Here is a 27,280-nt window from a genome sequence, read left to right on the forward strand (position 1 = left end):
CGTAAACTTTTGACGAAACCAAACATGCATATCAACCAGAATAACCAGATCATACCGGATCGGTCGAGGCCCGGGTTAACAACCACCATTGGCGCCGATGACCTGGAGGGAGCCAATTGAAACTAGGCTATTGTAGGTCAAAGAAGGAGAGGAGGAAGGTGTGTTCGGAAGCAGAGAGAGAAGAGGAAAGGCAAGAGTCTGAGACTGAGAGTAGGGAATTTGAATATTGGGATTATGATAGGAAAAGGTAGCGAGTTGGTCGACATGATGCAGAGAAGGAAAGTGGATATACTGTGTATCCAGGAGATGGTGGAAAGGAAGTAAGGCTAGAAGCTTAGGAGCAGGCTTTAAGTTGTGCTATCATGGTACTGACAAGAAGAGATATGGAGTAGAAGTTATCTTGAAGGAGGAGTTTCTTGGGAATGTTCTGGAGGTAAAATGAATGTCAGATAGACTTATGAGTCTGAAATTGGAGGTGTGATGCTCACTGTTATTAGTGGCTATGCCCCGCAGGTGGGATGTGAATTTGAGGACAATGAGAAGTTTCAGGAATGACTTAGATGAGGTGATGCAGAATATCCCTGGAGATGAGAGTAGTAACTGGTGGAGATTTCAATGGGCATGTTAACCACAAAGAGCGGAGGTAGGAGCATGCAGGTAGACTACATCTTTTATAGACGAGGTAAATCTGAAGATCAGTAATTGCAAAGTAGTGGTAGGTGTGAGTGTAGCCAGACAGCATAGGATGGTAGTTTGTAGGATGACTCTGGTGACAAGGAAGATCAAGAGGGCAAAGGCAAAGCAGAGGACAAAGTAGTGGATGCTGAAAAGGGAGGAGTGTAGTATGGTTTTCAGGGAGGAGTTGAGAAAGGGCCTGGGTGGTCAGGGAAAGCTTTCAGATGATTGTACAACGACGACAAAAGCCAATAAGTATGAATATATTTATGTAACATATACTGTATAAATTTATTTTTCCCCATTAACATGATACTTGAAATTGACACGGTTTAGAAATTCAATTTTCTCTGTTTTTTTCCAATCATTATTTGTTTTGCTACGATGATTTCCAGTAGAACTATCGGTAACGTTGGGTTATATTACCATGATAAGTAATGTTATTGTTATTATGAATTTTTTGTTTGTTTGTGAGTCAAAGAAGGGTTTTAATCTGAAATTTCCATCATTATGTTTCCATACTGTATGACTGACTCACTTTGGCTTTGGAGAAAATAAAAGAAATTCAGACCATGATTAAACTAGCCCATAATACCAAGTGACACCATAAGATTATAGTGCCAGAAAGAAAGTGTTCACATAAGCAGAAAGTACAGCCCATGATATAAACATATAGGGTTTTGTATTAGTTTAAATGTGTGTGCTTTTTCAAAGTGTATAGCTTTTGCTGCTCCTGTAACATATTTAAGGAAAAGAGAGTCCTCGGTCAACACATTTCAGTCTGCTGTTTCCCTTTGCCAGAGTAAACCATCAATCTTTTGTGTCTCAGAGTGAAAGGGGAAATGGACTGGCACCTCACCTCTGAAACCTTTTGATTACCCATTTTCCTCCTAATGCCACGTGAGCTCACATTGGCCAGGCCTCATGACAGACAAGCCATTAAAGAACATAACGACTTCCCTGCTCCACACTGCTCAGCTGCCCACCCTCCCGCTTCTCCTCCACAGCCTCAGCATTTTGCTCTCTGCACTCTGATTAATTTCCAAACTAACTTGTTTATCGTCCGCAGCCGGCTTTCGACTGGAGTGGCCGGCACAATACATCCTTTTCTCCCTACACGACTGATGCTTTGACTCTGGAAATGGTCAGGAATTATTCATCAGCTGTCCTCCTCCACTTTACATTTGCTTGGAGATGAGGGGCAGCGGTGCAGCCTCCCTGGACTTTTCATTTTCTCGTACACTTCCGCCTCAGTCGTTTTGCACCGCGATCCTTCTCAAGAGAGAGGAACCTTTAAGTCAGAGGAGAGGCTCGAGTGTTGATTCTTAAAGGGAAGCTGGTCTGCTCTTGAGAATAAGATGACACCTTTTTGCTCCTTGTGGAGAGATTGTCTTCTCAGACAGGCTACAATAGAATGAAGCAACAAAAAATGTTGAAGAACATTTAATCCAAAGGGAATTGCACAAACCTTTTCATTAACCTTTTTAAATCTTCGGTTATCACCATGCTAACATGCTCACAGTGTTGAGCATTTTGTTTTGTTTTAATGGTTGCGATCCAGAAATCTGGTTATTTGATTATTCTACGTTCTAAAAGTATATATCGCAGCAGATTGTCTGTGTGATTGTTGTTAATTTGTTAACTGTGCCCTCTGGCTGTCTTGGCCAAGACACACTTGAAATAAAGACTTTAATTCTCAGTTTGGTTTTCTCGGTTAAAGAAACATCTCGGTTAAACATAATCTAAATGAGGGGTTTCAGACAGCAAGATGGCTTTATCTGAATATAATACAGTCAGAAGGTTGCTGGTGAATAAATTAATATAAAAAGCACCGTGTTTTGGTGGAATAAATGCAAATACATATGAAAAGAGGTAATAGATTGTTCCGTGATGCCATGTTCAGATAACAGTTGCAATGGCCTCTGAAATCTTCATACTTGTTTGTTATACTCTCCCTCGACTTTGAGACAAATTTATTTTATCCCTTAAGTTGACCAGAGGCTTTCATGGCAGCCTTTCTCAACAAATACAATTGTTACCAAATAATTTTATTTCACCGATCTTTTTATCAGTAATAAGGCCAAATTTTATTTGATAGATTGGAAAGTGATGCATAGATCACCATTCAAATGATTTATCCATTTGCGTGAATTCATTTTTCCGATTTGCTGACTTCCTTTACTTCACTTTTTTCAATTCTATGTTGTATGTTTATTTCAATGAATGTAGTTTTTTCCAGTTAGACTAGATTGTCATTAATGCTGGAATAATCAGATGTTCTCATTCTAAACTGTTAACTTTACTCTTTACTATTTAGTTTCCTATTCAGGTTTGTTTTACTGCAGGACTGTTTCTCTCATCTCTGTTAGACAGGATTGTTTCTGCTTTGGTTGAACGACAGTAAGGGGTTTTGGGCTTCTCTTTGTTATACATAATTAATTTCTTTGTACTATATTGGGTCACCTGGAACTAGATAAAACTAATCACTATCTTTGAACTAAAGTGTCCCATATCATTTTGACCTCAGTTGTATCACATGTGGTCTTGTGAAGGGCATCGGGACTTATGTGATTTAAGTCGAAACAACTTCCTTTTTAGAAGGGGCTATGCTTGTCACTTTTTTTCATTTTATTGTTACTTTTATATTAGCATTTATATCACACTCCTGACATCATAAAACATAAAAAAAATTCAAAACCTAAAACTAGATGAGATTTTGAATCGTCCCCATCTTAAGGAATCTGAGTGATTCATGGTTACCTTTGATTGTCATCATTCACTTTTGCTTCAGCCAACAGCTGCAAAATTCCTCATTATGTGAAGACAAGTGGAAATAAAGTAAAATTAAGTATAAGGTGTTGGGACTCAATAAATAAACCTCATATGTGAGCTTGTTATCAAACACTGTAGTGTTCTGTGTATCATGCATTAGTTCGCTGCAATTTTTTTTTATAGATCTTCTTCCTTATCTCTTTTATCTCTCTCATTTTTACAGGTTGATGTAAAGCTTGCATTGAGCTAGTTTAGGTTTCCATCCTCCTTTCATACTATTGAAAGGGGTTCTTTCTTAACTCTGACTCCGTGGTTGCTCTCAGGGGAATTGTTGGCTCCCCTGTAAATAATTACAAAATAAGAGTCCAAACCTGCTCTATATGTAAAGTGCCCTGAGATAACTCCTGCTGTGACTGTGCGCTATGTAAATTAAATTGACTTGACTTGGCATTTATTAATTACTGCTCAGTAAAAAGTGCCTCTGGGGCTGATGGGGGTGTCATAGGTTTGATGGTACACGGTTTTGCCTCTTTTTTTTAAACTCTGTTAATCCTAGCGCCTAGCTCCAAAGTAGCTGAATATATACAAGAGTTCTTCTTCTTTTCCTTTTGGCTTTTCCCTTCAGGGGTCGCCACAGCGAATCAATCTTCTCCATCTAACACTATCCTCTGTATCCTCCTGTCTCACACCAACTAACTTCATATCCTCTCTCACGACATCCATAAATCTTTACTTTGGTCTTCCTCTAGATCTCCTGCCTGGCAGTTCAAATTCCAGCATCTGTCTACCAATATATTCACTATCCTTCCACTGTACATGACCGAACCATCTCAGTCTGGCTTCTCTGACCGCTCCAAAACACCTAACATGTGCTGTCCCTCTGATGGACTCATTCCTGATCCTATCCATCCTTGTCACTAACAAAGAGAGCCTCAACATCCTCATCTCTGTGACCTCCAGCTCTACCGCCTGTCTTTTCATCAATGTCACTGTTTCTAACCATACAGCATCGCTGGTCTCACCACTGTCTGGTACACCTTCCCTTTCATTCTGGCTGATAATCTTCTATCGCATAGTACCCCTGACACTTTTCTCCACCCATTCCAACCTGCTTGGACCCATTTCTGCACCTCTTTTTCAGACTCTCAGTTGCTCTGGACTGTTGACCCTAAGTACTTAAAATCCTCCAACTTCCTGATCTCCTCTCCCTGTAGTCTCACTGTTCTACCCGGGTTCCTCTCATTCACACACATATATTGCTGCAACTAACCTCTCCTTTCCACAGCATACCCTCAACTCTCGAAATTTTCCGCAACCTGTTAGACAAGAAGGGGCTCAGAGCTGATCCCTGATAGAATCCCACATCCACCTTGAACGTCTCTGTTACACCTACGGCATACTTCACCAGTGTCTCACAGCTAGCATACATGTCCTGCACCAGTCATGTCGTGCACCAGTCTAACATACTTCTCTGCCACTCCAGACTTCCTCATTCAATACCAGAGTCCTTCTCTCGGCACCCTGTCGTAAGTTTTTTTCTAGGTCTACAAAAGTGCAATGCAGCTCCCTCTGACCTCCTCTGTAGTTCTCTATTAGCATTCTCAAAGCAAATACTGCATCTGTAGTACTGTTTCTAGGCATGAAGCCATACTGCTGCTCTCAAATGCTGACTTCTGCTCTCAGTTTAGTTTCCAATACTCTTTTCCATTACTTCATTGTAGGGCCCATCTACTCGTAGAAACTCTACCGCTGCCTCTCCCAGAGACCTCCATACACCCACAGGTATATCATCAGGACCAACTGCCATTCCACTCTTCATCCTATTCAATGCCTTCCTCACTTCAGTTTTACTAATCTCTGCGACTTTGTGGTCTTCAACAGTCACCTCTTCTACCCTTCCCTCTCTTTCATTTTCCTCATTCATGAGCTTTTTAAAGTACTCTTGCGTCGCCTGATCAGAGAGACGCTAGCCCGTGTCCCCCTGAGCCAGTACCAAGTCCGGATAACTGCAGAGGGTTACGTCAGGAAGGGCATCGGAAAACTTGTGCCAAAACCGAACATGCGAATCAAACCTAATAATCTCATACCGGATCGGTTGAGGCTCGGGTCAACTAACTAACCTACAGGGTATCAATGGAAATTGGGCTACTGTGGGTTGAATAAGGAGAGGAGGAAGGCATGTTCGGAAGCAGGGAGAGAAGAAGAAAGGCAAGAGTCTGGGACTGAGAGTAAGGACTTTGAATATTGGGACGATGACAGGAAAAGGTAGTGATTGGCTGGCATGATGCAAAGAAGGAAGGTGGATATACTGTGTGTCCAGGAGACCAGGTGGAAAGGTAGTAAGTCTAGAAGCTTAGGAGCAGGCTTTAAGTTGTACCATCATGGTACTGACAGGAAGAGAAATTGAGTAGGAGTTATCTTGAAGGAGGAGTTTGTGAGGAGTGTTCGGGAGGTGAATAGAATGTCAGATAGACTTATGAGTCTGAAACTGGAAATTGAAGGTGTGATGCTCAATGTTGTTAGTGGCACCTGTGGGCTGTGAATTAGAGGCGGGGGAGGAGAAGTTCTGGAATAAGTTAGACTTCAATGGACGTGTTTGTGCAGGCAATAGAGGGGATGGAGAAGTGATGGGCAGGTTTGGTATCCAGGATAGGAACGCAGAGGGACAGATGATGGTAGATTTTGCTAAAAGATTGGAAATGGCTGTAGTGATTACTTTTTTCCAGAAAAGACAGAAACATAGAGTAAGTAACCATTAAGAGTGGAGGTAGAAGCATGCAGGAAGACTACATCTTGTATAGACGAGGTACTCTGAAGATCAGTAATTGCAAAGTTGTGATAGGTGAGAGTTCAGCCAGACAGCATAGGATGTTGGCTTGTAAGATGACTCTGGTGAAAAGGAAGATCAAGAGGGCAAAGGCAGAGCAGAGGACAAAGTGCTGGAAGCTGAAAAGGGAGGAGTGTTGTATGGTTTTCAGGGAGGAATTGAGAAAGACTCTGGGTGGTCAGGGAAAGCTTCCAGACTGGACAACTACAGCTAATGTGATCAGGGATAAAGTCGGTGAGTACTTGGTGTGTCGTCTGTTAGGACAGTAGATAAGGAGACTTGGTGGTGGAAAGAAGTACAAGAATATATACAGAAAAAGTGGTTCGCAAAGAAGTTGGACCCTGAGGGGACTGAAGAGTACAGGGAGATACAGCGTAAGGTAAAGATGGAGGTAGCAAAGGCAAAACAAAGGGCGTACCATGACCTGTATCCATCTCCATCTTCTATCTGCTATCACTTGAGTTACATTGACAGAGAGTGGGTAAGAGTCTAGGTCTGCTGGTTGGCTACCCTGTCAAATTCCTGTCTGAGGGCCATGACCTTTCAAATGGATCTGTCAGCCGAACTCACATTTACACCACAAATTTGCATAATACAACAGCATTAAAATGAAATTACCACAAAAAAAGGCAAGGTTTAGTCACCAACGCACACCCACAATACCATCAAGAGAAATGCTGCTGTGTCTAATGGATCACTGGACAGCAACTTGTTGATGAACACTAATGACAGCAATTATTCAGTCTGAAAAGTGATGGGAAATAGGCATCGTGGGGAGGTAAAGTGAAGCCATTAATAAATGTAGCTCTGTTTGTGTTGAGAAACAACTGTATCGAACATTGATTTAAAGCGGTTGATTTTGCCAGCGTGTTATGTGGGCGATGAGAAGACCCTCTTAAGGGGAAAGCCTCGAGACAGACAACCATGTAGATGCACAAACTGAGGCCCACACACACACACACACAGGCCCACAAACAGTCAGTAGGTCAGTCGACATCACAGTAAACTGACAGTTTCTTCCAGTCGTGTGAGCAGTAAACTGTGTCATCTATCTGGCCCGTTCTCCAACGCACCCCGCCCTCTCATCGACCCGCGTCCCTTACAGGCTGAAATATGTCACCACTAATTACAATTATTAATTGGAAATAGGAAATCAATGTCTCTGAATTAAACACAAGCTTGAATGTTTGTATATGGGTCAGCTGTCACCAAACAGCTCTGCGCTGTATGATAGCAAGGACATATTCAAAACTTCATGCGCGTCCTGTCACACACGTGGCTCCATTAGCAGCAACTTCAATCCATTTGTTGTGAAGGTGGAAATGGTTTACTTTCACCCCGCTGCTTCTTTTATAATGTATTGTTTACTTATTTGTCAGGGGAGTGCACAGTGGCAGCCTGACAGCATGCTCATGAAAACAGCTTTATCCATGCAAGCGCTGCAGCCCTGAACAAATGTCTGCTTTACTAGTCCGTGCTCACCGGAGGCACAACTCTTCCCCGTCATTGACCTTTTTCACTAAGGTGGTAGGAGTTCTCTCTTATAAAGAAAAACTGCCTGGACGTGTTTCACGCTGCTTTTAGGTAATAAATGTTTTCATTCGAGTACAAGCCATTATTTACCTCACCGATACAACTAGTGATCTGGCCAATAACCTAAGTTTTGAAAGCTTTGCTCTTCATATGAAGGATAGACTGGCTCGCTCCTCAGATGAATCACAAGTAGCATTTTTTTGTGTTTGTAGCAAAATCGATTAATCTGGCATAAATATAAAAGCGTTGTATTTGAAATGGATTATATTGGGGTTCTGCCTGAAGTAACACAAGCTCAGTGATTGCTTATCACCAAAGGTGTCGTATCTTGCAGATTGTTCGTCTCTCCTCTTGCTCCATGTTTGTCTTTTGTTTTTTTTGACAAAAAATGCCATTGAATTGAAAATGAATGAATGAATGAATGAATGAAATCAGCCCAGGGCTCTGAGTCTGCGTATGCATATATGTTTGTGCGCATGCACATACAGACTGGATAGTTCATTGGTGGGCCAAAGCTGTGCATGCAGCAGAGAGAGCATTCATTGGCCAACAGCTCTTTAGGTTAACTTAATGACAGATAGAGAGCAACTTTTTAATTATTTATTCATCCCTACTTTCAGCCATTTAATGGCTCTGAGTTTAGAGAATGTCAGGTTTTCCTCTCTTTTTGATGTTAAGTTTCAGGCAAGGAAGCTTTGTGTGTCTGGTTTCTGATTCGTGTCTGATGCTTTTAAGATATGATAAGATGAGATGAGATAAGATGAGATAAGATAAGATAAGATAAGATAAGATAAGATAAGATAAGACCTTTTTGATCCCCATAGGGGAAATTGGTTTGTCAAAGCAGTGCAACAAATATGAATATATATATAGACCAAGTACCAAGTGAATATAAATAGACCAGACAAATTAACAGGACGAAGACAACAAGGATAAAAATAGATAACAGATTGACAACAACAATGACAGAAATACATACACATCTAATGAGAAAATACTAATTAGTAAGTAATAAAATACTGGTTAAAAAGACTATATGTTGTCAAATATTGTAATATACATTGCCCATTGATTTCCAAGTCTTTACAGTTCCCAAGTCAAGCCCCACATATGTAGATTCAAGTTCACCATCAAGTACTCAAGACAGGGAAGTCGCCACAAGTTTTTATCCAACGGAGGAAAAACCTACCAAAGCTGTTGTAAATGATTGGTCTGCAGTGGAATTTGCCAAAGGGCTTTATGGAAAAACATTTTTTAATAACATTTTTTTCTAATTTGGGGGTGTGTTAAGGACTAGACGCAAGTCCCTGTTGGTTTGAGTCTGAAGTACACTCCTATGTACCTCCAGTCTGACTTGTGTCAATGTCATGTGACTCATCTTTAGACCTCTGTTGAAAATTCTATAAGGCAATCAGCCATGTGTCCTTATTTAGAACAGCTTTTGCTATTTCAGAACAGAAATTTAGGTCTTGTATGTTATGCCATACAAAACATAATCATACACATACAGATAGAGATTCACTAACAACATCTACGACACTTAGTAATGATAACTGCAGTCAAATACATACATAGGCAGTATTTGTCATTATTAAGTTTGGCAAAATATAAAAGAACATACCCCAAATCAAAAGGAATACATTGCATAAATAGCGTTTTAAAATAGTCAATCAATCCCAGAGTTTAACTTTTGCCTCACAAGGCAGATATTCCATTTAATTATTATCATTTGTCCCATCCATATCAAAGCTTTTATAGAGGATAAAAAATAGCTGCGGTTTCTGTGGTACATCTGCTCTTTATTCTAAGAGCATCTTAAGTTGCGCGTCGACATGTGTTTCTTTTTAACATCAGGTCTCGTTTCGTTTTGTTCAGATATAAGTGCTGTGTCCATTTCATCCCCCTATCAAATCTCTGCATGCAACTCAGTCTCTGCTGTGGTCTTTTCAAACACCTCTTTAAACCATAAAAACCTTTCACTTATTCGAAGGCTAAATCAAATGCGAGGGAACCGCTGATGGGGTTGAAACTTCAGAAAGAACTTCAAAATTGTGACTATAAACCTGAATTAAATTCAGGTAACCACCTAACCTACGTAAATGTCATGATGTTGTGTTTGTGTATGCATGTGTGCGCGCACTTGTGTGTGTGTGTGTTTGCGTGTGTGTGTGTGTGTATGCAACTTTACACAACACAATATTGTTAATTCGTATTTACTTCCAAATAAAATACTTCCATTCCACTCAGCCATAAACAGCTCTTATGCCCTAATTTGGTCCAGTCTACATAAACCCTCTGGAATAAACCAATCCATACAATTCCTGATTATTATCAGCAGGGTGGATCCAAGACAAATGGCTGCAGTTGTTCCTCCATAGATCAACAGATGGCCCAGTGTGTTTTCAGCCACTCAGCAGTATTGCTCTCTGTGCTTTGGTGTATTGGCAGGTTTGCATTCCCTCCCTCTCTATGAGGGAGGGAATGCCTCCTCTTTGTGGAAAATAATTTTCTTACCTTATCGGGAGAGGTCCCATATGTTTCAAAGATCGAATCACAGACTGTCACCTAAATTTAATATTGTAATATTGTATTGTAAGATCAATGGTTCTTTGTCAGTCGGCTTCTGAGACGTATATCATCTGTGTAACCTGATGCCTGTAAGCTGAACATGGCCAGCATATTATCTGATGCACAAATCAACAAAGGGCACAACTCCGACACATCTCTGGCCCAGCCTGCAAGACAGCAAAGCTGATGCTTGTGGCTGACATGATGTACAAATGCAAAGAGCCTTTGAGAGGAGAAAATTGGGTCTAGAAAATAAAAAAATGTTTATTTTGTAAATTCCAGCTGTATACTATATGATTAAAGATATTTGAGGGCTTTACTTGTTTTTTAAATGATTAAATTCAAATTTCTGCTTTTATGTCAGGAAACTTTTTCATACTTTAACCTCAAATACTGTTTCTTATGCAACATTTGCTTCTATCACATTTATAGCAAAGGGAGAAATGTAACAATATGATAAGGAAATTGATTAAATTAAATCATATCATTGCACTTTTTTGTGGCCGTCAGTGACTCCCGAGCTTGATACTACTCTGACAATAATCCAGGCCGTGTTTTCCTCATGCATCGGTGGGTTGGTTCATCCAAACAAACACAAGTTTTTGTGTGAAATGCCCTCTAGTGGGCTTCTGGAAGTTAACAGTCACTTTACACCTGTGAGTGTTTTTTGCTTTTCCTCCAGTCTCATTCAGATTCAACCAGCTGCGGCAAAGACAAACACACAAGCCACACAAAAAAGCCGGTGACTCACACGCAGACTACTTTTGTCACGTGCACAACATTTTATTCCTTGTTTTGACCTTGTGTTCCATGCTTTGATCGTAATAACAGTTGAACATTAGCAGGTTTGATTAATGAAAAACTCTCATGCAGATGTCAGTGTACTGCTCGAGCAGGAGGAGCCGCCAATATTTTCAGTGTTCATTTAATGCTTGAGGGATTTTGTATTTTCTGCGACTGGTTAGAAACTGTTGATTAGTTCAGTGATTTGTACTCGTACCACAAGTTTGAATGGTTTTCTCACTAGTGAAGAGACTATGAGAGAAACAATACCACTGAACCAAAGACATTCAGCTTACCTGATACAGGCTGCACTGCTCTGCATGCCCAGTCACGTCTTTGGCCCTGATCTCAATCTGGGTTCTTTATTGGATATCTGCTGATACCAAGACTGATTTACATAAATGCTGATTATTTATGCATCTTACACTTTCAACTCGACAGCTGTCGGCAACACTGTGGGCCTCAGACTATTTGAGGCTGTTTGAGAAAATGAAAATAGCAGTAGTGGTTTGCATGCGTGGTGCTTGGGGGCAGGTGGTGGGGGCAGTGCAACACTTTATCACACTTTACCCACAGAGGTGCATCCTAGAGCAATAGCCCCTTAAGTTAATGAACATTAAAGGGTTTTTTCTGGGAGCAAATGGAATTGAATATTTGAAGAAACAATGAACTATTTTAAATTTAAATGTCATTATTTGCTTTAAATCATTGATTCTTATTCATCATTCTGTTATGGATTTCCTTGAAATTGTCACAAAAAAAGTAAAAAAAGCTAACAAGAAAATTACCTAAATAGCAACATAAAATTATTAAAAAATGAATTAGAAATGAATTCATAAGTATTTCTTTGCCAATAATTAGCAAGGTACTGTCTAAAAATGCTGGAAATCAGAAAAAGATATATAGATAGACCAACAATGTGTTAAAAATTGAAATAATGTTGCCTCAAAATTGCGAGACTTCAAATAAAAATCTGGCATTTCTACAGTTCATTTCTATTGCAACTGGCGTCTGAGGGGAGTTCCCTGCAATTGTGTTTTTTCTGTCCTCCTCACTGCAGAAGGGTGGTTACTTTTTCATTTTTTTTTTTTTTTATTAAATATGTGGCAACATTCTTGGTCAGCAACTTAACCTGAAACCTTTGCTCTTTGAATACTGCTCAGTATTGAAGGTTACATTATGACTTGTTTTTGAAAGTTTTTAATTCATAGTGAGTCTGTATTTCACGTGAATACAGAGTCCCCTTAGAGAAAAAGTTGTTGAAACAAAACATGCTGTCCCCTCACAGTCTAATATTTCTGCAAAGAAGGAAATTCCTCTGCTGATGAACCACCATTTACTCGGTTTGCTGTCACAAACAAAACTAGAAAAAGGAAAATTTACTTTTTGCCTCTTATTTATTACAACATTATTTTAATAGGACCAAGCTTGTGCTCTCATTAAAAGGAAAGTTTTGATTTAAAATAAAAGGAAGTTACGTATCTCACAAGAAATAGTACCTCCAGAAAATGAGTAATTGGAAGTCAGCATGGAGGTCTAAGACAAGTTTCAGAGACTCTGTTGTACATTTAATGGTTACTGGCTGCAATGAATATGGGAGATCTGAGTAGTCTGCGTTTAGCTGCATTGGAGTTTTAATTATTTGTTTCTTCATTGATTGTAGAGTTTATATGTGCACATAAAATGTTTAAAGAGGGAACAGGTGATGAATGAATGAACTATTTCAACAGAAACTGTATGCGGCAGTAAAGGGGTATTAAAAATTAAGTAATAAAAGTAAAGGTGCAGGGCACCGCAGCTGTGGTCAAAATTCCACAAAGGGATGAGGCTGTAAATACTTCATGCCACATTTCCATCCTAGGCTTCCTACCTCATTATGTACTCAAACCACAGATTTGGGGATTTCTCCAAATCAATTAATGGCTACTATTTCCGAGACTGCTGATTATTTTCTACCGGAATCAACTTGGTTCCAAACTGATTCATTTTTGATGCAAGCGGTCAACGTGGTTCAAAGTTAGTCTCAGGAACCTGAATAGAAGTGCACAAGTGGACTAACGGAAAAGTACCTCACTTCACTTTATCAAATATGATCACTTCACATTCTTGACCAGCACTTGTGGAGTACTGTTTGGGCTCTGTGATGGGACTGAAAGAACCAAAACATAGTCTGAACCTGGCCCTCGGTACTGACATGACTGCAGAAAATGCGGACACATCGCTCAGAGATGACTTTGAGGGCTGAAAGGGACCATATGTGAGACCACCTCTGAAGTTAATTATGACAAAACGGATATGACTGAGATGTCATTCGGGCTGTTTGCTCTGTTGTTAGCGGGGTCTGTGTTGCTGTCAAATCCCCCTCCCCGCTGTATAATGCCACCCTCCATTCATATCTTCTCGCCTTGATGTCTCTTCCATGTTGAGCTTATCGCCATGGAGTTAGAAAATTATGCTCTTAGATAACATACACACAATTTGCGACAGAGTGGTGTCATAATAAAATACATCACCAGTACATTTTATATTTATCTTATGTAAATTAATACATTGCTGACAATGTTGTTCTTGAATGACCATGAAGAACCTTAACAAAACATCCCTGATGGTTGGGCTTCTTCATTAGATCTCATAGGACCAACAGAGAACTCAGTGAATTTGTGTGAACAAGAGCAATATACTGCTTTACCAAAGAGAAAATTTGTATTAAATTTTTTAACTACTGTGTGAACTCAGTGACATACATTTGAACTCACAATCTAATTTTCTCTCTTTGCCGCAGAAAACTGCGCTCACTCAAAGTCGCACTGCTGCACCATCACCAGCTGAAGGGGACAGACAGGATGGGTTTTTTATTGGCTTCATTTTAGCCGATACTAAACCATTAAAATATTCTTGGATTGGCTCTGACAGCAAATGCAGCACTAATACGCAGAAGTAAAACATTCTGGACAAATCTGTATCAGTTCAGGGAAATAATCTCAACGCACTTCAAAAAATGCAGAAATGCCTATTGAAAATGTTTTGTTTGTGCCACATGGCATTTTTCTAAGGATAACTAAAGCGCCTGACTTCCACCTGATACTGACTAACGAACGATTATTAGTCATGTCATTTGCATAAGTTTTGCTTGTGTCAGGACATAGAGTGGAACTGCGAGTTGTTTTTTTTTTAACAAATGGATGGAAGACAAGAGAGAAAGAGAAAGAGAAGCATTTATATTCGGCGCAGCAGACATTTTAATGACGAAATCAATCAGCCTTGCACAGCGCGGGCAGACATTACCTGCAGCACTTCACGGGCCTGGACTATACAATTAAACTGAATGCTACTGCTAATAGAATCACTAACTGTATGAATTCTTCATAAGAGTTTGAAACCACTTTATGTACTTCAACTCTGAATATTGTTGTTAATAGGTATTTTGTTTTCTGTTTTCTTTTCTATGACATGGTTACGATGTGGTCTTTAATGCCAATTTGGCGTTGTACAATTTTTCCTAGTTAAATGTCCATTAAAAATTCATCACAAACACAACAACCCTACAGCCAAGGGCAGGGGTCAGCAACCTTGACCACTCAGAGCCACTTGGACCCGTTTCCCCACAGTATAGAAAAAACTGGGTGCCACACAACCCTTTTAAAAATTTAACTGAAATGAATTAACATGGTACATAATTATAATATAATATTTTTTTTGCCTTTATGCTATGTATAAACAAGATGTGTGTTGCATTTTTTCAAATCAATGAACAGCTACAGAGAAAACTAAATGACATTTCTGCATATAACAAAACACTTTGAACTTCAATAAAAAGACCAATGGGAGATCAGAGGGAGATGTTGTGTAGAGCCTAAGTGGTTGGGTTGTTGGTTTCTTTTAAGCAAAGTACTCAGTGTCTATTAGAGTGCTTCTTGTGTTTATGAAAAAAAGCTTAAAAAAAGCAAACTTAAAATATTCACCGACAGCGAACCAAAAATGCCATCTTCTGTGTGCGGTCGTCCTTTTACTGACACGTGCAGTCACTTATTAAGAGCGACAAAAATATTTTAGCACGTTTTATTTAGATGTTACAAGATCGCCATAATCTTCAAATTTGAAATGAAATTTTAAACTGAAATAAAATACATTCAAATTAAAAACATGTTAATTATTTTTTAAAGCCACAGGGAGCCCCATCAGAGGGATTGAAGAGCAATGGGTTGCCAATCTCTGCCCTAGGGAATCATGTATTTGATGATTGTTTATGTTTTTGGTATGATTGCATGAACGCATAACTGTAATTTGACAGTCAAATTTATCATCTGCTGTGATGAATGCACCACGTACATGTGTGGCAATATTTAAAAAAAAAGAGCACTACAAATTACAAATGTTATGCATTTGTTACGCCACAAGTTAGGACATAAAGATATTTATGCTATGTGTATTTAAATCTGCATCGTCTCACGAGCACATCCATGACAAAGGGCTGTCTGACAGCCCAAAGATTAATGCAATCTCATCTAGAAATAATGAACAACCATTTGAAAGAATATTTTCAAATAAACTTTGATTAAATGCCAGTTAATCATAAAGCATCCTCTTAGAGCCGACGTGATTCTACTTCAACTCCTGACTTGTCCAAAAAAAATACCGGTCATAATAAGAAACAGTCAGTTAGATCAAAGTCCAGGTCAATTTTTGCTTTTTTTTTACCCTTAATAGTTACCGTCCAATGAACCCCGAGTTGATTAGAATAACAGCTCATAAAATGGCTGAAATGTCCTTGAGCAAGACACTGAAGCCCCAGTCTTTCCTGATGAACAGGTTGGATCCTGCATGGCTGACTCAATCAGTGTGAATGTAAAACACTTTAAGTGCTGTAAAGTACTATAAATAGAGTCCATTTACTGTTTAGAGACCATTTACAAGCGCGCGCGCGCACACACACACACTCACACACAGAGACAAAACCCAGTTCATCCTCAATAAGAAACAGGTTGAAAATACAGATAGGGTTTGTATATTAATGTGATGCACATGGTATACAAATAAAACAATTTTACAGAAATAGATACATAGTAAATTGAGTTCTGGATATCTACAAAATGGAGTTTATAAGGTAGAAAGGGCAATATAAAACAAGCAGAAATCAAGGGAAAAGGCCAGTCTTTAAAGCTCAATCAGACCAGTTTTGTATCCATCCATCCATCTTCCGCCACTTACCCTGCTCTCAGGGTTGCAGGGGATGTCCCAGCTGACATCAGGTGAGAGGCGGCGAACACCCTGGACTGGATGCCAGCCAATTACAGGGCCGCATATATAGACAAAAAAAAAAACATTCACTTACTCATTCGGGGCAATTTCCTTTATTTTTTCAAATTAACTTGCATGTTTTTGGATGAACCATGGTCTTTTGTGCTGTGAGGCTGAACCACCGTGCTGCCACCAGTTTTATAACAAACACAAATTTTATAACAAAGCTGATACCCAGACAGACATTTCTTCCTCCACTGAGTACATAGAATAACTTTATTAGCTTCATTCTAAATAAAAATAAGTTTAACAAGCCAGAGACACGATGTATTTGTTTGTACCAACATTTAATGCAAAGACATATATCTTTAAAGTAATATAATTAGTGCCAGTTTGATGTTTGTTTTTGATATCCAATTAACAGTCTGAGGTCAGGTTAGATTTTAGGCAAATACACTTAAGATGGTTTATATGCACAGCATGAATATTAATTATTTTCTCATCATGCTGCACGTTGCTTGACTGCATAAAAGTATATATATAAATTGACAAAACACACAAGTGATCCATCAATTTAATATCCGATACGTAAGTATGACACTCACAGACTTCCTCGTCCATATCAGCTGTGTAGGCTACAGTCCCAATTTCTGGACAGAACGGCAAAAACCAGAGGGGAGAGAAACATAGCTGAATTAATCTCTTCTGATCTCACCGTATTCTTTGCAGAAGATGTTTGTCCCCATAGGCAGTTGGATTCACAGAATCATACTTTTAAGTTTTTAATTTTTGTTGCACAAATAACTGAGGTGATGGTGCTACCAATCACCCTTGTCAACCTTGACAAATGTTTTTGAAAAAAAACAACAAAAATAGGAAGGTGCTGGCAACCTCCATCATCAAGGCATGTGAATTCACAGAAAAAAACAAAACAAATAGGGGGAAAAATGCACATTGTAAACAAAAGTCAAATGCCTGTGATGCAGAACTTCTTGTCATTCTCAGAGTTAAACTAAACCGAGACGATTAAGGCCGAGCTGATTCACACAAGGTCCACTGGTTTATGAAATTGATTTTAAGAAACATATCCAGGCCGAAGGCTGGTAATATTTCGCAGATACCCTCCTGCATCGTAGGTCACATCATAACAAGCAACAGACACATCACTAGATTTTTAGCATTACTTTTTGTATGAATTCACACAAATGACTTCAGGAGAGAGTTCTGCAATGGAGGACTTGAATTACAGGACAACCTGGGGGGAATGATGTGTCAGCAAGAAGTCAATAGTGACTGCAGCACAGGGAATTTCGAGTGGGCTCCCACAATCAGAATGTTACATTTTCGAGACCCCAGTCTCAGACAATGTGGGACAATGAGTTACTTTGCTGTCGGGATAAATCTGCTAAGGTAGAGGAGTTCATGAATTTCACATGGTCAAAGCATATTTGAGTTTCTGTGCAAATGGGCAATGAATGTCTGGAAAATCTTCATTAGGATATGGAACATTTTCATCTGGATTTGGACATTGCAATATTTCCACACAGATATGTCAATTGTCAAAGATTTCCAACATTTTCAACAGATTTTGAAAACTAAAATTTTGTCTGTGAATAATTTCATGTGACTTTTGTTTTAACATTTTAAAGGAATAAAGAAAGATTGTATTAACACGTGTTAACACGGAGAAAATGTTTTCACCCATTTGATAGACATGGAAAATCCATGATTTTTCAATGGAGGTCCAAGGTATAGTCATTGCTAATTAATAATACCAATATAACTTTATTTTATTCATTTATTTTTATTATTGTTTGTGAACGCAGGTGATTTTAGATCATGAGCATTTTGGTGTCATTTGGGTATTAGAGAAGATCATTATCCTTTTTCTCCTTTCCAACTACAGGAAAACATTATATCATATTACATTACATCACATTATATTATATTATATTATATTATATTATATTATATTATATTATACTATATTATATTATATTACATATATATTAATAATATTTATACAATTATATTTTATTCGCTCACACCACCAAGATAATTGTTTACTGACTTTGGCACATACAGTTTTTATTCATACATTTTTATGTTCACAATTTTTGTCTTTTCTATACACAATTGCCAAAAAAAGCAAGTACCTCAGCAGAGCATTGGGCTACATGGTTGAAATAATTTCTCTTCTTGATTCTTGATTCTCATTGCAAGGACCAATTAAGGCCATCAGCCATGGCCAATCCAATTGTCAGGTATAAGAGTGGATGACATGCTCAGGTACACAAATATAATCCAAATGTTTTTGCTGAAAACATACATCTTCACCAAGCACTACCCTACTAATCCCCCAACCCCCCCCGAAAAAACAACAACAAAAAAAAAAACCTTAACGATAATATCAGTGTATGTATGTATATGGTTTTGAGATGGCTATTTGGTTGAGTGGTCACTTCTGACTTTTGACTACTGGTAATTCGGATCTTTGGTGAGTTGCACTTTTTGTAAGTCGCTTTGGATAAAAGCATCTGCCAAATGGCTGTAATGTAATTTAATGTAATTTGACTGAAATCTTGTCACTTGTTTTTATGGTTCCAGCCATTTATTCATGCCATGTATTTGTTTAAATAGAACATATCTATTATTGGTACTATGATCTTGACAAGCCAACTAAGAAGAACTAAAGAAGAACAATGATTCAGTGTGTTGAGCATTACATAATCCATTGAACCAACGCAGATTGCTGTGCGACGTTCTGATATGCATGGTGTTAGAGGTTTCTATGAAGACCACATGTGTATGATGTAAGGTGGATTACATGCTTCTCTTCATGCTTTGTGTTTCAAAAGAGGTGCACAGATGGAATAGCTCGGCTGACGGCAGGATTTTAACCGAGGAGAGAGTTTTATCGAGGAATCTGTAGAAGCCTGGCTGACTGTTCACTGGTCACAAGCATGAAAAAAGAATGCAAGGGGCAAATGAGTCCTTTACTTCTGTGCGCAAGTTTCTTACATAAAAAAGGGCCTTTGTAATTTACATTATAAGCCTCAAGCCTTGTAAACCTTCCGAAACAAATTGTAGTGGCTGCAGCAGCTGTGGATCCTGCTGTTGCATTCATGGGCGTAGGAAAAGTATTATTAAAGTAGCTCCATTTGTCAGTTGAATTTTTGAAACAAAGTAATTTCGCATCACGGTGGCTGATATCCGAAGTAAATGGATGACATTTGATGGGGTTGTTCTGTGTGGCTGTTGTTTTCTCACCAGCAGATTAATTGAGGAAATATATAGTGACTTTCATTTTCAGTTGGATTTAAACCGTTAGAGGGGGCTCTATGTTGAGCTTTTGGCAAGCGTCTGAAATGAATTGTTACTGAATTGAAAAATACTTGCGATGTGTATTTCTTGTGAACAAAGAGAGTCAAGCGGCTCCGACTTTTAAACATTTGTGCTGAATCAGAATGTTTGTCACAGTGTGGGATGACTGAACGTTCGGGCACTGGTTGTGTTGGAGCAGCAGTTACTCATCTATAAGTGCAAGTGGTTCTCGCTTGTCTTGTTTTTGAAGTCACAGTTTTTACATGATGATGTTTGTGTATGTGTTGGTGAAACTGGATTAAAACAATGGCACTTTCAGAAGTCCTTTTGTGTTGCATTTTTTTTCTGCCTTTTTTTGGTAATTACCGCTTTATTGAACCTCAATGATGAAATTCAGTAGGAAAACAAGCACAAATTTCATTGTTTATTTGGTCCAACGGGAGATCAGAGGGATATGTTGTGTAGAGTCTAAGTGCTGTGTCCAAAATGTTCTGACAGAGGCTTTGTGTTATGACGTGAGCAAAATAAACTGGGAAAAAATCCTACCTAACTCCAACCTCTTTCTGTTTTTTTCTGCGAAAGACAAAAAACAGGATTTGCTTAGCTTGGCAAAGGCTGGAAGCAAAAGGAAATATCTATTCTGCCTACTTCAAAAGTAATAAAATTCCACCTCCCTGCACCTTCACAATTCATTTATTACTGCATTATTCTTAAGAAAAGAAAATCAGAAATGTATAGTAATAGTTGTCTTATCACTCACCCCTCGGATAGACTTTTCTATAGAGGGAAAATTGTAGTTATATGGTAATGTATTTTTTTTCTAATTAAGACAGCTGCCCTGTGCATAAGTTTGAGTCAAATTTTCAAGTTTTAAAACAAAGTCATTAAAAACTATAGCTAAAACTCAAATAAAGCTTCTAGCAAAACGTATTTGAACATGAACACACACACACACGCACACACACACACACACACACACACACACACACACACACACACACACACACACACACACACACACACACAAACACACACGCATGCACACATACATGCACACACACAGATGGATACTATTTATTGATATTCAAGTTGACAGTGACACTGAATGTTGCAAGGAAATCCAGACATTTTAGTCATTGGTATATACTGTATTATTCTAACATGTAGCAAATTATTTCTGTAAAATTTTCTTTAAAATTTCTTTAAAAGTGGTAAACAAGGAATTTCATTGTCATCCTCTTAATCTTAATCTTAAATAGCGTATGAGTTTTGGTAACAGAACTGAAATAAGTGCTCCTGTTCCCCTGCTTCGCCTGCAATCTTGCGAAAACGAAATAAAATTGCCTGAGATTGGCAGAAAAAACACTGCGAACAAGGAATCGTGAATGTCGATAGATTCATAAAGAAAATTTAATTTCAGTTCAGAATATTTGCAACAAACCAGTGGGACTCTTTTAGCAGAATGGCTCATGCTGCTGTCTTAATAAACTTTTGAGGTGCTTGTCGGATAATCTTTAAAAACCGTTGCCATGGCATTTGCATCTAACCCTGATGCTACACTATCTTTATTGGCAAAGAACGACTTCCACCACAAACCTCGAAATATTCCTTAAAGACTTAGCCCCTTGCCAAAGTGCATTATGCTGCCCTTAATTTAGTGTAGAAAGTTCTGCTTAGTGCCAGTGAGCTACTCTTGATCAAAGTCATTAGTCACTTGATTTGGACTCTTTGCTGCTGAATAATTGAGGCTGTGAGAGGATAAAGGATTTGACTAGGCTGCCTCACTAGTTAAGAGTAATAAAGAGAACTCCCCTCTCTGAAAAAGAGAAACAGCACAAAGCGGGGGAGAGGAGAGACTGAGAGAAAGCGAGAGAGGATGAGAGAGGGTAAAAGGACCGGGGTGCTGAGACATGTCGAAAGTATGTGTGTGTGTGTGTGTGTGTGTGTGTGTGTGTGTGTGTGTGTGTGTGTGTGTGTGTGTGTGTGTGTGTGTGTGTGTGTGGAGGGGGGTGGCGGGTTAGAAGAGAGTAAATTAGTGAAAGATGGAGAAGGAAGGAGTGTGAGTTTGATTTATTCTTTGTCTGCTCATAGTTCTGCCCACCACAGTACTGATGAAACATTTAACAATATAATATCATGAAACTACCACCCACGTACTGCGAGAAAAGTTAAGTCTGGACAAGTTTGCCCATCGCTCTCAGCCTTGTTTCAGTCCCATTTCCTGGGGTTTTTTCTCGTTTTACCTCAGGGCCATTCATTCAAAGCTCCTGGCACTGAAGCTCTCTGTACTTCACCATCCCTCCAGGGAGCAGAGCTCACCCTGGGAGCATATATCAAAAGGATAATAGGCCTTTGATTTATGTTATGAGAGATGATGTAATATACAATGTAATGTTCCATGTTTTGTGCTCGGTGTCACCGAGGGTCTTAAGGTTGGGATTTATTGCAGTGATTCATCTGGCTGCATATCTGTGACAAATGTTTGACAATAGATCCCTAAAATACATGTGAGGGACCAGAGAAGAAGAAAGGTGACTGTGCTTGTATATTTAGCTTTCATTTTTAATAAGAAGAGCATTATCTTGGGATGTTTAATCGGATGCATCAGTCCAGTGTTTGCCTTAACTGAATGTTGCGCAAACAATATATTGTGTAAATGACAGAACAAAACTGTAAATCATGGATTTGACTGATTAGAACACAATCCATTATGTCCCACCCCTGACATAGTGTTTTTGGATTTAATCCTGGGGAACCAAGGTGTTACAAAAAGTCCCTGTAACCAAGGATACATGTTCCCCTGACCTCTAACTTTGTCTGTTTCTGGGCAGCACCTGTCAGTTAAAGGTGAAATGTGTGTCAAAATATAATTTTCACCTCCTAAGACCCGAACCCCTTTTCGCTTATAATGCATGAATAGTATCTCCCAGATACATATGGAACAGTAGGCATTTGAAAATGTAGTTTAATCTTCTGGGGTCCATGGTTCAATTTGCTGTATTACAGTGTAACTACACTAAATGATGAGTGAGATTCTTTCATCCCTCTGTTGGCCTCTGTGGCTTCCCATTCGAAACACAGGGAGACGTGCAATGGGGTCCCAATGATAATAAATGGGTGTTTTCTCTTTAACAGTGTTGTCCTCTTTTATAAATAGTAATTATGTGTAAAATGTGCATGAATTAATAACAACAAACTATGATGAAAATATATAAAAAAAACAACAAAAGTTTGACAGTATTGTATTCAGCCTGCATAAATATCTCCAGCAAAGAGATTCCATATTGATTTTATAATACGTTTACTTTTGCTACCCCTCATGGGCCAGATAAATCTCTATATAAAGCCAAGACAACATTAGAATGAAGCATGAGGTGTAAAAAAAAGCCAAAATGCAGTGTCCTTGTAGGAGGTCTGGCAGTTACCAGAGTTTACTTTCAATACGTCTCTGCTGCAGAAACTTCTATACATTATGTTGTACAGATTAAAAAACCTCTTTGTGTGGTACACATCAGAAAAAAAAAAACATCACACCAGTATCATGTCAAGACAATTGTTTAAGAAGAAATTTAGATTCAATTATTGATTCGCCCATCCCATCTAGCCAACACTAAGTCAGATGAATTTTCCAATTTCACAAAACACTTCTGGAGTTACCCAGAAAAACAGCTTCAAACCTTATACCTGAAAGGAACAATAGCAAAATACCTGTAGACTGCTTGTCTGGTGCAAAGCTAGTTTCTGGAAGCATTGATGTATGAAATTGATAGGGGCCTCATTTATACCCTATCTTAAGCAGAAACATCAACCATAGCAAAAAGATGTAAACATATATAATTAAGTTGTGATTTCCACCTTCTGGTGGACTGTTATAACTATTATCTATTTGTGTTGTATATTTATATGAAGTTTCACAGTTTCCATAAAGTTATAAGAAAGAGTTGCTTAAATGAAAGTGTTGGGGCAAAACACCTCACAGCATTTTGCTCAACAAAACTGGTTCAATACAGTTAATGTGCAGAGGCTGTTTTTTTTTTTTTCTTTTCTTTTTCAACATCTTCTACAGTTGATATTATGTGGGATTGTCCAAACCCCAGAAGATTAAGTGATATATCTCAAAATTTAAAACCTGGCATTGGAATATTGAAATAGTCATTATTTTCCCAATGACTCACTTTTCGGAGAGAAAGGTGAAGAAGGGCACATGAAGTATTTGGTATTTATGGTAAATTTTATTCCCCTCCGTGAGCAGCCACCTTACCGTGGTGGAGGGGTTTGCGTGTCTCAGTGATCCTGGGAGCTATGTTGTCGGGGGCTTTATGCCCCTGGTCGGGTCACCCAAGTCAAACAGCTCCCAGGGGAGGGACCAGACAAAGTGTGGCTCAGAAGACATCCCATGAAGAAGAAAACATGTCCTGCATGTCCTGGACACTCGGGTGAAAAGAGGGGTGGAGCCGGGCGCTGCTTACCTCAACTCGAGACGTTGTAGATCAGTGGCAGAAATACTTCCGAGACTACCTCAATCTCGTTGAAATGCTTTCCAATGAGGAAGCAGAGCCGGGGGACTCTTGAGCATACATGCCCATTTCCAGGGCTGAAGTTGCTGAAGCATTCAAAAAGCTCTTCAGAAGCGATGAGGATGAGGTCCGCCTTGGGTGCCTCAAAGCTCTGGATGCTGTAGGGCTGTCCCGGCTGATATGCCTCTGCCGCATTGTGTGGATGTCGGGGGCAGTGCCGGTAGACTGGCAGATAGGGATGGTGATCTCCTTTTAAAAAGGGGGATTGGAGGGTGTTCTCCAACTACAGGGGGATCATACTCCTCGGTCCCCTGGGAAGAAGTGTGGTTTTCGTCCTGGTCGCAGAACAGTGGACCAGCTCTATACCCTCAGCAGGGTCCTTGAGGGGGCATGGGGATTTGCCCAACCAGTCTACATGTGTTTTTGTGGACCTAGAGAAGGCATTCAACTATGTCCCATGGGAGATCCTGTGGGGGGTGTTCTGGGAGTATGGGGTACCGAATCCCGTCATAAGGGCTGTTCGCTCCCTGAATGATCAGTGTTGGTCTGCATTGCCGGTTGTAAGTTGGACCCGTTTCCGGTGTGAGTTGGACTCCGCCCTTTGTCACTGATTCTGTTCTGAACTTTTGCGGACAGAATTTCTTGGGGCAGCCAGAGTATCAATGGTATCCAGTTTGGTGGTCACAGGATTGAGTCTCTGCTCTTAACAGATGATGTGGTTCTGTTGGCTTCATCTGGCCATGATATCCAGCTCTCTCTTGAGCATTTTGCAGCCGAGTGTCAGAATGGGGATCCACCCGGAAACTGGTGGGATGCCCACTCTGGGTTGGGGAAGAGGTCCTCCCCTCTTGAGGAGTTTAAGTATCTCGGTGTCTTGTTCATGAGTGAGGGAAGGATGGAGCGGGAGATCAACAGGTGTATCAGTGGGGCAATGCACCAATGTGGACTCTGTGCCAGTCTGTTATGGGGAAGAGGGAGCGTAGCCAATGGGTGAAGAGGGAGGTCTGGGCCTCACTGTTCGCGGGGAAAGATGGATGGATGGTAAATTTTATTGTGGCTTTAAGAAGGAACAAACTGGAATTATTTTTGTTGCAGTTGTGTAGCAACTGTAATTTGCACTTCAAAGAAATGCATACAGGAAGACTAACAGTGTTGCATGAAGGTGACAGCTTTAAGAAGTGGGAACTATAATTCCCATTAGGCATGGGTGCTTGCATTCTGAAACACTGTGCCATATGAATGTTTATCAACTCAGGCTCTGCTGGCTCTCTTCATTCACAAAGATGGCCACATGATATGGGCCAAGTCTCCTTTTATTTCAGCAAAAATTATTCAAAAAGGTCGCATATCAAGACTTATACAAATAGAATTCAAGAATATCCTTGAAATTTCAGCTCATATGATGCTACAAAGGGGAGTCTATCAAAAAAAGGGCACTGAAAATGTAGATTGCCTTCACATTTGTAGATGAACATCAAACTGTGATAGTGTCAATTTAATTATATTGATACATTACATACAAGTATTCATTCATTTGAAAATTGCTTGATATTGTGTTCCAAAAAACTGTAAGAATGACATCTGAGCACATAAAATCTAGTGTTAATGCAGCCTGCATCAAAAAGCTTCTCACAAGTAATTAAGAAAATATACATTTACATTGTTTCTGATTAATGATATATATTAAAAGAGTTAATTTTTTCCTTGTTAGATGTTTTTTTACTATTCCCTGTGAGCCCTCCGTTTCAGATTTTTGCTTGAAAATGGGAGGTGGAGAGCAGAGAAAAGTATCTTTAGACTGTCTCTTGGTAGAACAGCTTTCCTCTCTTTTCAGAAGAGAAGCTGGGAATTTACCCATAGCACTTTCTATCTTTAAAAACAAACAAGTGAATTCACCAAAGAAAATGTGTCATTATTATAACAGTGAAGTACCACATCAATATAATGCTCATGTCTACTTTATCTCTACTGTTCAACTACTGTGACAAACTGCAATCCGGCATTCTAGATAGATTCTTTGTGAAAATAAGATTGACACTTTGCTGTTATCCAAACATCTTAAGTTCATATTAACCACAGCCAAAAGGTTATCTTTTTATTGGAGAGGCTAAAAATGAATATGTTGGAGGTTGTCACTTATAAATTTAATCCACTCCCCCCTCAGTCTTTGTTTTTATTTCAACTGAAACACTTCATCTCACCTCTCCTTTATTTGATGAAAAGTCTGTGACCCATCGTCTCCTCACACAGATATCAATGTGTTGTTCCGATGTTGACTCGTACCCTCATTTGTGTCCAGGCTGTGAGAACGACTTCTGGGGGCCCCACTGTACGAACCGCTGCCAGTGTCGAAATGGGGCCAAGTGTAATCCAATAACGGGTGCCTGCGTTTGCACCGATGGCTACCAGGGCTGGCGCTGTGAGGAACCATGTGACCCTGGCCTCTACGGCAAGGACTGCCTCTTAGAATGTCAGTGCCTCAACGGCGCCACCTGCCACCATCAGACTGGCGAGTGTCTGTGCGCACCCGGGTACACCGGGGCTTTGTAAGTGAATCTATCTCCCCTTATCTAAAAAAAAGCAAGAAGAAATTATGAGAAAGTGGAGACTTAAGGATGAAAAAAATGTCATGAGATCACCAAATAATTAACAAAATATTAACTAAAATATACTTTAAAAACTCCTTTTTACTTCTGCTGTATGTTCTCCTTCCTTGTAGCTGCGAGGAACCTTGTCCTGCAGGGAAACATGGTTCGTTGTGTGAGCAGCGCTGTCCTTGTCAGAATGGAGGAACATGCCACCATGTCACCGGGCAGTGCTCCTGTCCTGCCGGCTGGGTGGTACGACAAGTTTCACGAGTAAAACTTAAGCATTCCACTCATTCAAGCAGAGGATGATCTTACACGAAGGGATGTTCAAGGAGCAAATCAGAGGTGGCATCTGTAAACAAAGAATTAATTGCGCAACACAGCTGCCCAGAATATACAATTCAATTATCAAAAAACAAGCTGAGAAATGTACAAGTATACATAGATCTGCAAGT

The 27,280-nt window shown here is 39.5% G+C and overlaps 1 protein-coding gene across 5 annotated transcripts in view; it reads left to right on the plus strand.

The window, feature by feature from the left end:
• Window positions 1-27,280, plus strand: part of LOC147235684 (multiple epidermal growth factor-like domains protein 11) — a 158,432-nt gene that overhangs the window by 73,759 nt on the left and 57,393 nt on the right. For all 5 annotated transcript variants that reach the window (XR_015105925.1, XM_086143851.1, XM_086143852.1 and 2 more), the window contains 2 exons: window positions 26,537-26,783; window positions 26,957-27,077. Coding sequence is in view for 4 of the 5 variants with exons in the window: in XM_086143851.1 (XP_085999977.1) it covers window positions 26,537-26,783; window positions 26,957-27,077 (368 nt within the window). In the remaining variant the exon portion in view is untranslated. The remainder of the gene's footprint in view (window positions 1-26,536; window positions 26,784-26,956; window positions 27,078-27,280) is intronic.

The sequence above is a fragment of the Fistularia commersonii genome, chromosome 3 (assembly GCF_037954325.1).
Source record: "Fistularia commersonii isolate RoL2024-O1a breed Wild chromosome 3, RoL_Fcom_v1.0, whole genome shotgun sequence".
Taxonomy (NCBI): Eukaryota; Metazoa; Chordata; class Actinopteri; order Syngnathiformes; family Fistulariidae; genus Fistularia; species Fistularia commersonii.